Here is a 14,893-nt window from a genome sequence, read left to right as displayed (position 1 = left end):
AATAATGTCCCTATGTGCTATATCATTTCCTTGATTGAAAAAACACTTTAGTTCTCTCTCCCTCTTCTCTCTCTCTCTCTCTCTTTCTCTCTCTCTCTCTCTCTCTCTCTCTCTCTCTCTCTCTCTCTCACACACACACACACACACACACACACACACACACACACCTTCTTCCTTTAGGGGTGTCTCTTTGCTTTCTTTCTCCTAAACTCCAAGGGCCATTCTTTTGCCTCTGTAGCTTGTTTTCTGAGCTCACAGAGCCCAGCTGGCCCTCTTCTGCCTCTGCAACTTTCTAAATAAACATTTGCTTGCATATGAAGGAAAAAACAAAAACACTTGGTACACATCATAGGCCACGCTGTAGCAGCACACACATTCTTGGAGAGTATTTCTAAGTGAGGTGTTGCAGGTATAATAATCCGGTCTGAAGTTGACACAGCGTGCCCCTCCAGAATCTCCCTACACAGCTGCCCCTCGAGCATCTTTGCAGAATGAGACCTGCGTTTCATTCAGTAATTGTGTACTTGAAAGTGTCCGATTGCATTGGAATAAAAGCGGTCGCTGGTATCGTAGGCCATTCCCTAAGACAGTGCCATGTAAAGGTTCCCCCACTGAAAATCTAGAAATGTATTTCGCAGTGAGTATTGTGCTGTTGTGTACGGTTTGCTTTCGCTCACCCCTTTACCTCGTGCGGCAGGGCAGAGTTATTTCTGCCAGGTAGTGTTTACCTGGGGATATTCTGGAGACTTAGTCTTGGATTCCTCATTTAGAAATGAGAGGAACTTACATTAATTGGTAGATTAATGTTATTTCCTTATATTTTCTACTTTTGAATAAGAAGCCCTTCAAAAGTTAAATATGCTTTTATGGATTCCCAAGCATGTGCCTGATCCTGGAGATTTTTCTCATTATGAAGAATATATAATAAATAAATACTGCAGTGTATCCATAGTATCACATGTTTATTAAAAACTTTACTTCATAGCCATTTACTAAGCTCGGCCTATAGATTGAGCACCTGCATATTTCTACAGCACAGCTCAAAATAATTTAACATTTCAGGGAAGAGCATAAATTATCTTTTTTATTCAGATCTTGCAATATGCTGACTACTGACATTTAAGGATTAGAAAATTTATAAAACAACACAGTTATAAAATAGACGTGAGTTAACTAATAGAATAGCAGGATCCATTGGCTTAATTATTATGACAAGAAACAATAATCTCCACTGTAAATTATAGACTTAAGTAATCATTTATTAAAATGATCCTTTGAGAAAGAGCAGGCTATGTAATTTCTAAAATGCATTCTAGATTACTTTATGCAAATTGGCTTTGCTTTTTAGCTTAAGTGAATACATTCCAAATTGAATATCTTTGGACAAGATAGATCTAACTCTTCCAAAATTAATTAGAATCTTGGAATCAATATTATACTATCAATGGAAATTTTACATAAGATGATTTCTAATTCATTTTTGTTTTGTATTCATTTCTCATGGCAAATTAAAGATGTCATAAATAAGTGATTTCTAATTTCATCAAATAATATTTCCCAGGTTTGAGTATGGCTTAAAGTTCATGTCCATTATGCTTTTTTTGCTCTTCCTTTAAGTTATCTGCATGAATATTATTCAGTATCCAAAACATTAGCACATTTTTTTGCACAATGTCCAAGTGTATATCTGGAAATCGCATGCAAGCATTGGCTACATTTATGAATCAGGCGGTAAATCTTTATAACATCACAGGAGTTCAGTGAAATTACATACATTTAAGTGATGAGCTGCATGAAAGGAAAATCTGATTAAGGAGATGAGTAGAAAAGAACATCCTTGAAATATGGAGCAATTTAGTAGAAAGCTTGACGCTCAGTACAGAATGAGATGCGTTGGATGGCTCTGAAAGGAGCGAAGCAAGTGGGCTGAATTAGGGAGCCAGTCCAGCCAGATTAGATGGTGAGACATCCCTCTGAGGTACCACGCCAGCAGACACGGAGCATGAGGCTGCCACGAGGGATGTGTGCAACTGACATACACAGGGTGTCTTCCATTAGCAAATACTGGGCGAGTCTAGCCCAAACAGTTTTGCCCTGCTTCTTAGCATAGTGTGAAACAAAAACAGCCTTTGAAGGTTCTTCTTATCAGCAGTTACCAGATACAGAGTGAAAGAGTGGTAGGGACGTTTCAGGGAAGAATATGAGGATGGTCTTCTGCAGAGAATTGTGTGGAGGCTGAGGAATGGAGAGCCTTTTCCTTGTGGTTTACATCAAAGGCATAATTAAGGTTTTGCAAATTAAAGATTATTATATGGAGTGTGTGTGTGTGTGTGGGGGGGGGGGCAAAATGAATGGGCTTGGGAGGAAGCTGCCATTTGTATGTTTCATGCTGCCATGGTAAATAGTGCCCTCCGTGAAGAAGGTGCAGAGAGGAAGAGAGATTTACTTGCTCTCGGGAAGGTGAGGGAGAGGCAAGCGTTGAGCTCCAGAGGTGACGTTAGTCATTTTAGGGAGGCACCACATGTACTGTTTAGGGATACACAGCGGTGATATTTCTGGATTTTAGCCTAACACTCCAGTGGCCCCATCTTAAAAGTCTGCTTAGGTTTATGTTCCGCTTCTGCACTGGGCTTCTGACTGTGCTTTACACAGTGGGCAGGGGGGTTTGGATCCTGTCACCATTGTTGTTGCTTTTGTTTCCCTGTATAGTTTCAAAAACAGATAAGCTCACTGTAGAAGGCTGTTGCTTAGCATCCCTGTGTTTCAGTTTTATACTGTGGAAGCAGGGGATTTTCCATGGTTTATTGGAACATAAAAGTCATGCTTTTTGGGGGAGTGAAAACTGCCGGAAGCTTTTCAGTAATTTTGAAACAATAGAGTTTCAACTTTACGAAACATTAGATTTTAGTCAAATGATTTAGACACTTATTGAGTGACTGCTTTTACAGAGCAGAATTAGAGGGTCAGATTGACTAAGCCATTATTTTGTATTGAGGGGGCCACAGATTTTTTTATTTTTAGAAAACACAGTAGGTTAACTACTACCATGATAATAGTGCATAACTTTTAATGGTATAATTATTAAACTTTTATGGGAAAATAATACTATACAATGTAAATAGGAAAAAAAATCATGCTAATCAAATGAGTCAGTAAGTACTAAAGACATATATACTTACTTCCCTTTGCCTACATTTTTAAGTTAAAAGTTTTATTACTGTACATCACTCTCATTATTTTGTCTCAAAGGCAAATTGAATGGTGAACTATTTTTTTTTTTCCCCCTAGTATTTCTCTTAACACATTTGTCTGGTGCCACCTATTGGCCAAGTGGCCAATTTTAGATAAAAACCACGGGTTATTTTGAATTTAGAATACATAATGAGAGAATGCCATGTGAGTATTTATATTTTGTTTAAGGGTTTTAGTTTTTTGCTTTGTATGTACTGTTTACTGTTACTCTAGCAGTAATAGCCCTATGATGCAGTGATTGAACACATTAATTCCACAGAGATTGTATTGAAATCTCAGCTCCACTATTTAAAAGTTCTGAACTTTGGGAAACTTACTTAATTTCTCAATTTTCTTTTGTTTAAAATAGACACACTACTTGTGAGGACTAAAAGGAAATGAATGTATACACATACACATATATCCACACATACATGTATACTCATATATGTATATGTAAAACTTTACATATCTATAATAGTAAAAGTGTAATATGAGGGGCAATCAGGAAGGCAGGCAGAGGGGTTAGGGGCTACGAGGCAGGCAGGCAGAGGCAGTTAGGGGCGATCAGGCAGGCAGGTGAGCAGTTGGGGCAATCAGGCAGGCAGAGTGGTTAGGGGTGATCAGGCAGGCAGGCAGGCAAGCGGTTAGGAGCCAGCGTTCCCAGATTTTTAGAGGGTGCAAGCAGGGCTGAAGGACCATACCCCTCCCCCCCCCCGCATGAATTTTGTGCACTGGGCCTCTAGTATCCATATATAACTTTATATACATAAATACACACATATATATGAAGTTATATATCTACATTTCTATTATTATTAACAAAAAAATAAAATTAATCTTTGTTATTTGCTGAATGTTAAATGTGTGCCAGTTACCAATCGGAGGGCTTTATACATCTGACACAACCACCAAAGGAGTTATCCCTGTGTTAGAATAAAGGAAAATGAGGTTCGAGAAATTTCCTAAATTTGCTCAATGTGATATAATTTGTCATTAGCAGAACAAGAATGTGATTGCAGCTACTTCTCACTACAAAGCATATACATTTAACAAGTACCCTATACTTCCTATTTGGGTACATGTCATTATTTATCTTTTATGTACATTTTATATAATAATAAAAATTCAGTTTGTTATCTGATACAACATCAAAAAGTATTAAATATTCTAAAACATTCTAACCCTTTTAGTGAATTTTAAACAGTTGTTTAATGTAATAACATAAATGTTTAAGCTGTGATATAGCAGGCTGGAGAGGTCAATGTGGGAAAAGGAGGACCTATGTAAAACTTTCAACAATAAAGATCTTAAAAAGGTAAAAAAAAGTGATATAATTGCATTATGAATTTCACTATATACTTATATAATGTTAAAGTATTGTAAAATAAGCAAAAATAGGACCTTAATAAAAACTATTTGTAATTCCTTTTGAGAAAACATTTCTGCCATAACTACTATAATTTATTTGATCTTTAAAATTAGTTTATTTTAAAGAGACTTAAATAATAGAGTTTTGGTAAAGATTTAGTATATGTTTCTATTCAAAAGATCAAACTTCCTAAACAGATATTTTATGTATTTCACTATTAACACAACTCAACACTTGATTAATATCAAAGTGTTTTTCATAATCTTTATAAATATAAAGTACTTCCAGGCAAATTGAATGCCTTGGTCTAGCAGTATTCAGAAAATTAAAAAATAGGAGCAAAATTTCTTTTTTTTAATTTAGATTAAAATTCTCAAAAATATTGTTACCTGAAATTATGATGAGGTGTTATTGTGCTCCCTCTTGCGGCTGATGCAGGAACTGTATTTAATATTATTTTTATCTGGAAAAACAACTTTACCTTCATATTTTCATGCTGTTTGGAGAATTTCTTGGTCATAATCATTATCACAAGCACAATAAATTATGAGAATAAATTGTGTTTGTTCTATAGTCAGTGTTTAAAGAAACACATCAAGAATGAATTTCAGATGCCAGGTTGATCTGAGGAGCTTTATTAACAGAATTTTAAAACCTCAAATTCCTCCCTTCTGAAAGAGAACACATGGCAGTAAGAAACGCTGGGCACACGGCTTCATCTAGAATTCTTATTCTTGTTTCTGTGGGAGAGAATGGTTGGTTTGAAGCCATACCAAGGTGAAGGGAGCATAATGTAGGGGTTCGGTGTTGAAAAAGGGTGTAAATTAAGTAAAATTGAAAGAAGGTTATAATCCAGTATTTAAGTGCATTTATTATTTTTAAAATATATTCTATCACTTTTAACTTTGATTTCTTCCCTCCAAAGCCACAACAGCATATATATATATATATATATATATATATATATATATATATATGATGTTTGATTCACACATCTTGACAATGTGTACATTTTCTATACATACATACTTGTGTTAAAGTTTAATTTATAAAGTAGGCACAGTAAAAGGTTAACAACAATGACAAAATAAACAATTATAACATTACATCTTCATAGAAGTTATGTGAATGTGGGATTATTAAGTAAAATAAGGGTTACTATACACAAGCCCTTTGATGCTCCCACAGTTGATATGATAACCAAGATGGTTACAAGTGACTAACAGGCCTGTAGCATATGTAGCGCGGATACACTAGAAAAGGGATGATTCACTTTCTGGGTGAAATGGAGTGAGGTGACGGAAAATTTCATCACGTTACACATGAACAGTGCGCAATTTAAAACATGAGTTATTTATTGCTGGAATTTTCTATTGAATATATATTTTAAATATGTTTTGTATTGATTTTAGAGCGAGAGGAAGGGAGAAGGAGAGAGAAAGAAACATCAGTGTGAGCGGGCTGCCTCCTGCTGCCCCCTACTTGGGATTGAACCCGCAACCCAGGCATGTGCCCTGAGCAGGAATTAAACCAGCGGCCTCTTGGTGCATTGGTTGATGCTCAACCACTGAGCACACTGGCTGGGCTCCGTTTAATATTTTTGAACCATGGTTGACCCCAGGTAACTGAAACTGGAAAAGTGAAACCACGCATAAGAACACTACTGTAGTTTGCTGTAGGAGAGGGACTTCAAACATCCAACAAGGGGTTATATGAACAATAGAGAACCTCTTAGATAATGGAATATTTCTCATATTCTTGCTATTATTCTCTAGTTTTATGTAAAAAACAACAACACAACTGAGTTCAATAAATGGTCCTCTTTTACTGTAGGTCATGTGCATTTTAGAGGCCTTTGGACATGCTAAGACAACTCTTAATGACCTGTCCAGTTGCTTCATAAAGTATTTCGAACTGCAATTCTGCGAGAGGAAAAAACAGTTAACTGGAGGTAAGTTTAAAATGAGCAAAGGGAGGTCTCACTTGCTACCAGAAGAGGGCAGAGGAACACAGGGCAGTAACAGAGAATGCTGTGCATGCCTGTGTGTGTGCACATGCACGGACATATCTGAGCCTTCAGATTATGAGTTCTAAAATTGTTTTGAATTAAAAATAATATTTTGAAATGAGAGGTGAGTTTTTAAGATGATTATTGTATAAACTATATAATATGGTACCAAACCAAAAAGAGCTGAAATTAATCATACTTGCTGAACATAGAAATGAACTCAAATATGTACTCAAAATATATTATCATGTGAGTATATAGTTTCTTCATACAACACACACTACAATCTACTTGAAACAGAATGGAATCTATATTTTTAAATGATTGAATTAAAACAAATCAAAATATTACAGTAATCACCCACCAAACCCAAAGAGACTGTTTCTTGGTTTAAATATTTACTGTGTACTTTATGAAAACCCCCTACTTTAAATTCAACTCATTTGGAATTCAGTTAGGATTTTACATCTTTCTAATCAAAACAAATTATCCATGCAAATGAACAATATAAGTATAATTGCAGATGGAATGCCTAGTCTACTAAGAGGAATCAACTAGTTTACAAAAGTTTTATAATAGCTGTTAGCATACAAATATTTGCTAATTTAATGATTTTTGAAAGATATCAATTTTATTTGGCATTTTCAAGTTTCTTTATCTTCCCTTCAGAAACTAAAAGTTAGTTTTGACCACAGTTTAGAAACAAAAATCTGTATTTTTCCTGAGTTTATGTCAAAATCAAATATTTACTAAGTGAAATTTGGTTTAAAAAATGCATAAAAGGGGCATAAAAAGAGATAATTTTGGTTGTCAAGAGCAGAGGCTTAAATTTTGCAATAGGAAAGTTTTTTGTTTTTTATTTTAATCCATGGCTAAGAGCTCTATTTGAAGATCTGCTCTAGGGGGACCTCAGGGGAGAAAGGTCTTGAGGCACCGATGTCTTTATGTGTGGTTTTATGACACCTCAGTGAAACTGTTTCTCCAGGTGAAAGGCACAGCTTGAACACTCTGTGACCGTAATTTCCCCCTGAGCCTTCAGTGGCCAGTGGTTGGAGCCACAGAAGTGACGGGGGTAGGACATTCCAAAAGCTGTGCTTCAACCCCTGTCACTCCAATGTGTGACCCAAAGATAAGTACCATGGGAGGCATTTGAAGCTTGTTAAAATGTAGACACCCCGGCCCAATTGCGGACCTGCTGATTGGGACTCTAAAATCTGAGAGGCGCTTTTCTAGCCCAACCCAAGTAAAGCTGGACACTCATGTTGATGCATAACTGGCCTAAAGGAGAAATCACTTGTCTGGGTATCAGTCACATGACTTTTTCCACCCTTTCCATTGGATACTCCCTTTACCCAATCAGAATGTATTAAATGGCTATGAAGGTCTTACCCATTACTGATTTTGTTTAATAGTTTGACATGTCCTCTTCTCCAGGAATGTTAATTTATAAAATGATTGTACACACATATAAGAAAGCACTAGAAAACGCTGAGTGAGCACTTACATATGGAGGCTTCTTTAATCCGCAGTCTCTATTAGCACGCAGTCCCACACAGCTTCAGCATAATCACATCCACAAATACCTCTCACGCGGCTTCTGCAGGCAGCACACGGTGACACGGCGATAATAAATATTCATAAAGATGAACCTGAGGCACTTCAAGATTCCACAGTGCCCTTAGAATCATTAAGGAGTGATGAGCATCATTTCTGTATACTTTGAGCATTGTGCATAATCAAATTTATTCTCCTCTTAGGAAAACAGCAATTCAGGCTCCCATGTAGGTAGGTAGGCAGTCTCCACCTTTCTCCACTTCCCATATTGTTTTTCTACTTATTCTGTTCTCCTAATTAGAGCCCTTAATTCAATTCCTAGTGCCTATCTTTGTTGGGTACTTCCTTCCTGATTTTTTTTTTAAATTCTGGCCAAATGATATTGTGGAGGTTTTTAAAAATATGAATGAAACAGCTACTAACAAATAAACAGCAAACAGATAAGTGAGGCCAGTGCTAATTGAGACTACATTAATAGAAGCAGAATGCCTAGAACATAAGTGGTAGGGGAAGAGGTCAGACTGGGAGTTCAGTTCTTTGTTTCCTGTATTTAAGAGGAAAAATAAAGCATGTATTCAGAAAATGTTTATCAGGGAAGTGAAAATTGAAGTGCCATGTGTTTGGAGCGAGCTTGGAAGAAAGTAAACACATTTACACTGAAGAGAAAAAGACTCAGGGAAATATGACAGCTGTTTTCAAATATCTGCTACTGTGGAAAGGGTCATGCGTACACAGATGTAGTATGCATACCTCAAAAAGTTGGTGAGTGTTCCAGAGAAGGAGTATTTTCACTTAATCACAAGAACTTTCCACCTTATTTCCTTGTGATTGCCAAGTGCTTTCTCACCCTGACACTGGGCGCCTTCGAGCAGGATGGAAGAGGTGACACCGACCATGTTAAAATAGCCTGACCTGAGGTAGGACACCAGGACCAGATTATTCTAAAGATGCTGCCCACTGCTTTACATGCTCTGAATTCAAATACGAAGGACTCTGTTACCTGCTGACCGGAGGTTCTAAAGTCCAGTGGAGGGACTGGACAGCATTTATTGTGTCCAGTGCCTGTTAGCAAAGAACAAACAGAGTTGATATATGGATGGGATATAGTGTGTTCCTGTCCCAGAGCCATAGGGATGAAGTCCATTGATGGCAGAGATCTTGTCTGCCCTGGTTTGTAGTAAACATGCATTAACTGTCCATTGGGTTAATGAATCTAAGGAATGGGCATTGTAAAGGAACAATAAACTGAAACAGTCATTATTCAGTTCAGGGAGGAAATTGCGAAAAACCATCATGCACTGATTCCTGCCAACGAAGGACACATTACTGAAATAGATAAGGGAGGTTATCAATAATTAACTCTGGATTAGTTTTTAAATCAGAGCCAAGGTGGTTTTTTTTTTTTCATAATTAGAGTTTGTGTCTGCTAAGAATAGAACCATATTCTCTTTCCATAGAGCAGTTTATCACGTTGGAATGGGCAAAGCAGAAATACACTGAAGGGTCTACAAAGGGAAGACGACCCAGAGTCCACGTGTAAAACGTGAAGAATAGTTGGCTTCTTATCTTTTCTGTGCCCCAAAGACACTTGCATATATTTAAGTAGATATTGAAATTTACTAACGATTGGAAATGTCTCCCAATGAATATGCCAAGGCTATGCTATCTATTTGAGAAACTTAAAGCTAACACAAATGAGATGGAAAATACATTAAGGCTTTTGCCTTGTCTTTTGTGAAATCTTGATTTTTAAAAACAAACCAGAAGATAGTCTTTATCTTCATTATTATCATCAGTTATCCTTGGTATTATACTCTCAATTGGACTTTCTTTTAAAAGCTTCAGAGAGCTTTAATTGATCTTATCTCCTTTGAAGAACAGCATCCTTTAGTGCAGACAGCCTGGGCTTTGGAGATAAGTCTTTTGGGTTTTAATGTAAAAAAAAGAAAAAAAAAGAAAAAAGGTTCACAACAGAATTTAAATGAGGCATTGTTTGAAAAGCACCCAGCCAGTGCCTGGTATACAGTGGGGCTCTAACTGGGGGCTCCTCCCTTTTGGAGTCCACAGATAGCCTGGGACCTTTGTATCTTTTAATCCCTCATTTACTGATGGGGAAAGAGAAGTTTAGAGGGGCATGGGGATTGGCAATGTCTGATTCAGGACCAGTTCCCATACTTTGACTCCTAGCTGAGAACCTAGAATTAATGATTATTAATAATGAAGTCAACAGAAATGGGTAAGTGTGAAAGAGAATGTTTGATTATATTAATTAATCAATAGTATGCTTCTGGTGATTGCTACTTGAAGGCATGATGGGGCTTTTGGGGAACAGGTCATGATTTATAACTAGGTGAATCGGGCAGGGTGAGAGTTGGTGCTGGAATTCAAAAAAGCAGTGAAGGCAGGCATTTGTTCTTGAAGGAGAGGGAAGTTTATATCCTCTATTTTGTGTCATATTGAACACAAATTGGAGCTCTCTAAAATACATTTCCTACATATAAAATCTGTAAACACACATATATATATATATATATATATATATATATATATATATATATATTTATTTTATGGTACCAAAACCTTTTGAGAAACATATATTCTCATGTGGATTACTGAAAAGATGCAGGGTGACAAGTATATATCTAGTCAAGAATATTTCTGACATAAAAGGTCTCAAATGGAAATTTGAATGAAATTTGTGTTGTTTTATGTTTTCTTCCATCTAAAAGCTCCTTCAGGATACATATTTTAAAAAATGCTACTGATCAGACTCCTGCTAATCCACAGCAATTTTATTCACTGCTGGAGATGTGCTAACTAGGATGATTAGTAATTATACTGTTTTTGAATTTAGATGAAAGGTATTGAAGCCACTCTTTGATATGGAATTCAATTAGATTTGAATACTGCTTTAAATTAAGCCTGTATGTTGGTTGGGAAAAATGGGTATAAGGCCAACCCTTTCTCAGAGTCTAGAAGCATCATGGTCAGAAAGTCACCCCTCAACCCCTATTCTCACTCAATATTTCTTTAGCTGATGAGTAGACAATAACAGAAGGGAACAACTACCGCAGCTTATTTCCTATGTGTATAGATTTTTTTAAAATGTCCTCTTGATCAGTTAATTACTTTGTGGTTAATATTATTAACATTAAATAGGAAATGTTTTCGCAAATAATATAGTTAGGAAGGCAACAAAGAAATAAAATTTAATAATTTAGACCTCAGCTTGAAATTGCTAGTCACCTGACTAAATACACGTGGAGAAATGGAAAAGAAACTATACCATCTCATCCCAATTTTAAACTTTAATTGAATTAAAGGGGTATTTTGAAGTATCTTTCTTTATGCACTTTTGGAAACTTTTCTAAAGGTGTCTAATATTAATTTTCTTAATACTGTTTATTAATTTTGAGATTTTTTAAAAACATTGATAATCATTGTGTTTGGCTAAATTGACCACTTACAATGTTTATAACAGGCACAGCACTATAATAATGGTTCCATTTGTGTACAGTCTTGCTATATACAACCAAAGTTCCACACAAATGCAAGATGTTAATAATAGGGGGAACAGTATGTTGGAGAGGGAAGAGAGAGGGCATAATGGAACTCTCATAATTTTCTGCTTAATTTTTCTGAGCCTAAAAAATTTCTCTGACAATAAAGTCTATTAATATTGTTTAGAAGAGGTCTGTGTTTGAAAAAACGCTGTACTATTATCTTTGCAGTTAACTCATATGTGTAAATTTATGGAAATGAAACTAATAATGCCATTTAACAGAATCACTTCTGTTTTCTTAATCAGCCAGAATTTATACATATATGCTAGAGAAATCCAGACTCATTTCACAACCCCTTGGCCAAAGCAACTTTCTCATTTTCTACTTGTTGATGGATGGGTTATCTGCTGAGGAGAAATATGGACTTCACCTTAATAATTTATGTGCACATCGGTAAGTGACTGTAGTTTCTAGCTAGTAGTTCTGCTTTCAAATTTTGATTGCATTTTAACAATCTGAAATTTTATTTGTATTTTTTAAGAGAATAAATGTGACTAAGAGATTAATTGGATACTGTTATGTTAGGGTCATCTGTGTAACAAAGTATAATCATTTATTGTTTGTTTAGGTGAAGTTTAGGTATGTGTATTAACTAATGTTTCTATTGTCCTAATTTTCAGAGAAGAATAAAAACATGTGTAGATATGTAACTTTTATGTTCTTTTGGGTATTTTGGATATAACATTAGTTACGCATTCTTAAATTTTGGTAGTCTTTTGAAATAATGGGAAATATTTTTGGGGCGATTATTATTCATTAATAACAGATGAGGTTACATAATGGTTTAAGACGAACAGCACAAAAACCCGGAGGCTGATTTTCTGCACTGGAGGCAGAAAGCATTTGTTACAATGAGGATGCATTGGTTACAGGATGGTGATGGAGGTGAGGGGGTCATAAAGATATAAGAAGCAGGCCAATGTCTTTGCGATGTGAGCATTGCCACTACTGCATGATCCAAGCGGTCTCCCCAGAAGGGTTGGTCCAGGTCTTAATCAGGATGAGAACGAAACAATCAGGAGAGTAAATGCCATTCCGAAGTGGGTGGGAGAAAGGAGTAGGAGGGAGCTGATGTGCTGATCCAAGATCACTCGTGAATTGGCCCATGGCACGGGAGAACTAGATTCTGATTGAGATAAGTAGTAATTTCCCATATCTGTTAACACCTGATTCATAATTAATAGGAAAATTGTTTGTGGGTTTGAGAGGAATAGTGTGAATTTTCATAATTTTGTGAGAAGTTCTATGAGAAAACTTAAAGACTGCCTGGGGAGGAGAAGCAGGGCCTGAGGACTGGTTTGCTGTTCTTGAGATTTGAAGGTAAAGAAGATGAGTAGACAGTCCGATGAAGATGCCAAGTGCAAGCTGGAGTGAGAGGGTTTTTTTCAGGGTGATGGGGCTGAGCTCCTAGAACTGGATGGAAAAGCTACGGTACAAAGTCTACCTCAGTCATTCCTGTGGGTTGAATGATGGTGGGGCATCAAGCCAGGGGGAGAGAATGAATGTGCTGTATCCTAATTCACCATGACATTGTTAATCACACTCATTCAGCTTCACACATATTACACAGATGTAATCACACATATTACATCCAGCAGTGTAGATATCATTTGTCACTGCGAGTAGAAGAAATCCAGAAGTTAAGGCTTTGTCAAAATTGTATTCTATTTAAAGTAAAAGAGTCTTTGAGGGTATACTGTCTCCCCAAACAACAGGGATTTAGAAGAAAAAGAAAATGCTAATATTGAAGTACAATATCCCACAGTTTAGTGACTTAAAAAAATAGATACTAAGGTCCTAGGGCATTAGAAATGTCTTTACCCAATTCCCTCACTTCCTAAAAGAGGAAATCAAATCCAGGTCCCACGTAGGCTTGTGCTGAAAGGAATATATTCTACAGCAGCAGTGTGGGAAAAGCCCCTTGCCTGGAATCAACTTTTGTTATTTCTACTTTGTCTCTCATGGGACATGTCCCTGGGAGGAAAAGCCTCAGACTGGAAACCACGGGTTAGCTGCTCAGGGGTAGGCTGTGAGGAAGAAAAGTTGGGATTCCTGTGTTCCTGATCTTTCTTACAGGCAAAACTCAAAGCTTAGAGCAGATCACCAGTTTAGAGTGTACGACTGGTGTGTTTATGTGTGTGCGCGTGCACGGGTGTGTGCCTAGCGGTATGGGCATACAGCACTGGAGAAAAAAAGGCAGCAATCTAATCTGCCACTCAAAGAAACCATTTAACTTCTTGGCCTGTGGTTTGGACCAGTCTTTTGAAGGATGTGAATGTGTGGGAGAAAACAAGCATCTCTTTATTGAGCGCCAGTTCTAACATCCATTTCTCTTTGCAAAAAGAGAGTTTGGAATCACTTAGGCTATTTAGAAAGTCAAACAGTCAGGGGTTGCTTTGTGAGAAGCTCCAACAGGAAAGAACTTGGCAAAATAATGAATAATTCAGTTCCCTCGAACAAAGAGGTTATTTTATTAAAATGTATTATACATGTCTAATGGGCACAAAACAACATTCCTCAATACAAATATACACCACCACTCCAGATTCATAAAAGTGTCAGTGGGAACATTTGAACAATGAGAATTCCAGAGACAAATTATTATTTAATAAGAAAGCAAGTTATTTTCCAAATTATAATACTCTGCCTACCACAGTACTTGTGTGTTTTATGTTAAGTGGCTCTTCTCACAGCTACACTGTTGGTGTACCTTCTCACCATTCAGTGCTACTAATGTTCATTTGAGGAGTTTGACCTGAGGTCTCATCTTTTGTTTAGTAATTATGTATATGAAGTACCATAATTTGGGAAGTTGTTTGGCTTGTTCACAGTATAAATGTGAACTTGCTACCTTTATAACCTTTCACAAATTGATGATCCTTCTGAGTCTTCTTAAAACAGTACACACAGGTAAAGTGTATCACCATATATATATATATTTATATATCCCCACACATATACATCTAAATACCTACACATGTGTGTATATATAAACACTATTATTGAGGGCTATCCATATCACATCACTTATCTGATTTTCTTTAAAAAGATGTCGACATATATATTAAATGGAACCAACCAGCCCCTACATTGCCATCTGCAAGGCCTTTGCTGACTCAATACTCATTCCACAGTGCATCTTGTCGTGAAATTTTGTTACTCTAT

The 14,893-nt window shown here is 36.5% G+C and overlaps 1 protein-coding gene across 1 annotated transcript in view; it reads left to right on the top strand.

Moving 5' to 3' along the window:
• MYO16 (myosin XVI) overlaps positions 1-14,893 on the top strand; it is a 418,102-nt gene that overhangs the window by 131,710 nt on the left and 271,499 nt on the right. Inside the window, exons 14-15 of the mRNA XM_081084505.1 lie at positions 6,437-6,554; positions 11,974-12,121. Coding sequence (XP_080940631.1) covers positions 6,437-6,554; positions 11,974-12,121 — 266 coding nt within the window. The remainder of the gene's footprint in view (positions 1-6,436; positions 6,555-11,973; positions 12,122-14,893) is intronic.

Source organism: Myotis nattereri (genome assembly GCF_964212035.1).
Source record: "Myotis nattereri genome assembly, chromosome: 2".
Taxonomy (NCBI): domain Eukaryota; kingdom Metazoa; phylum Chordata; class Mammalia; order Chiroptera; family Vespertilionidae; genus Myotis; species Myotis nattereri.
This window is presented reverse-complemented; position numbering and strand designations above follow the sequence as displayed.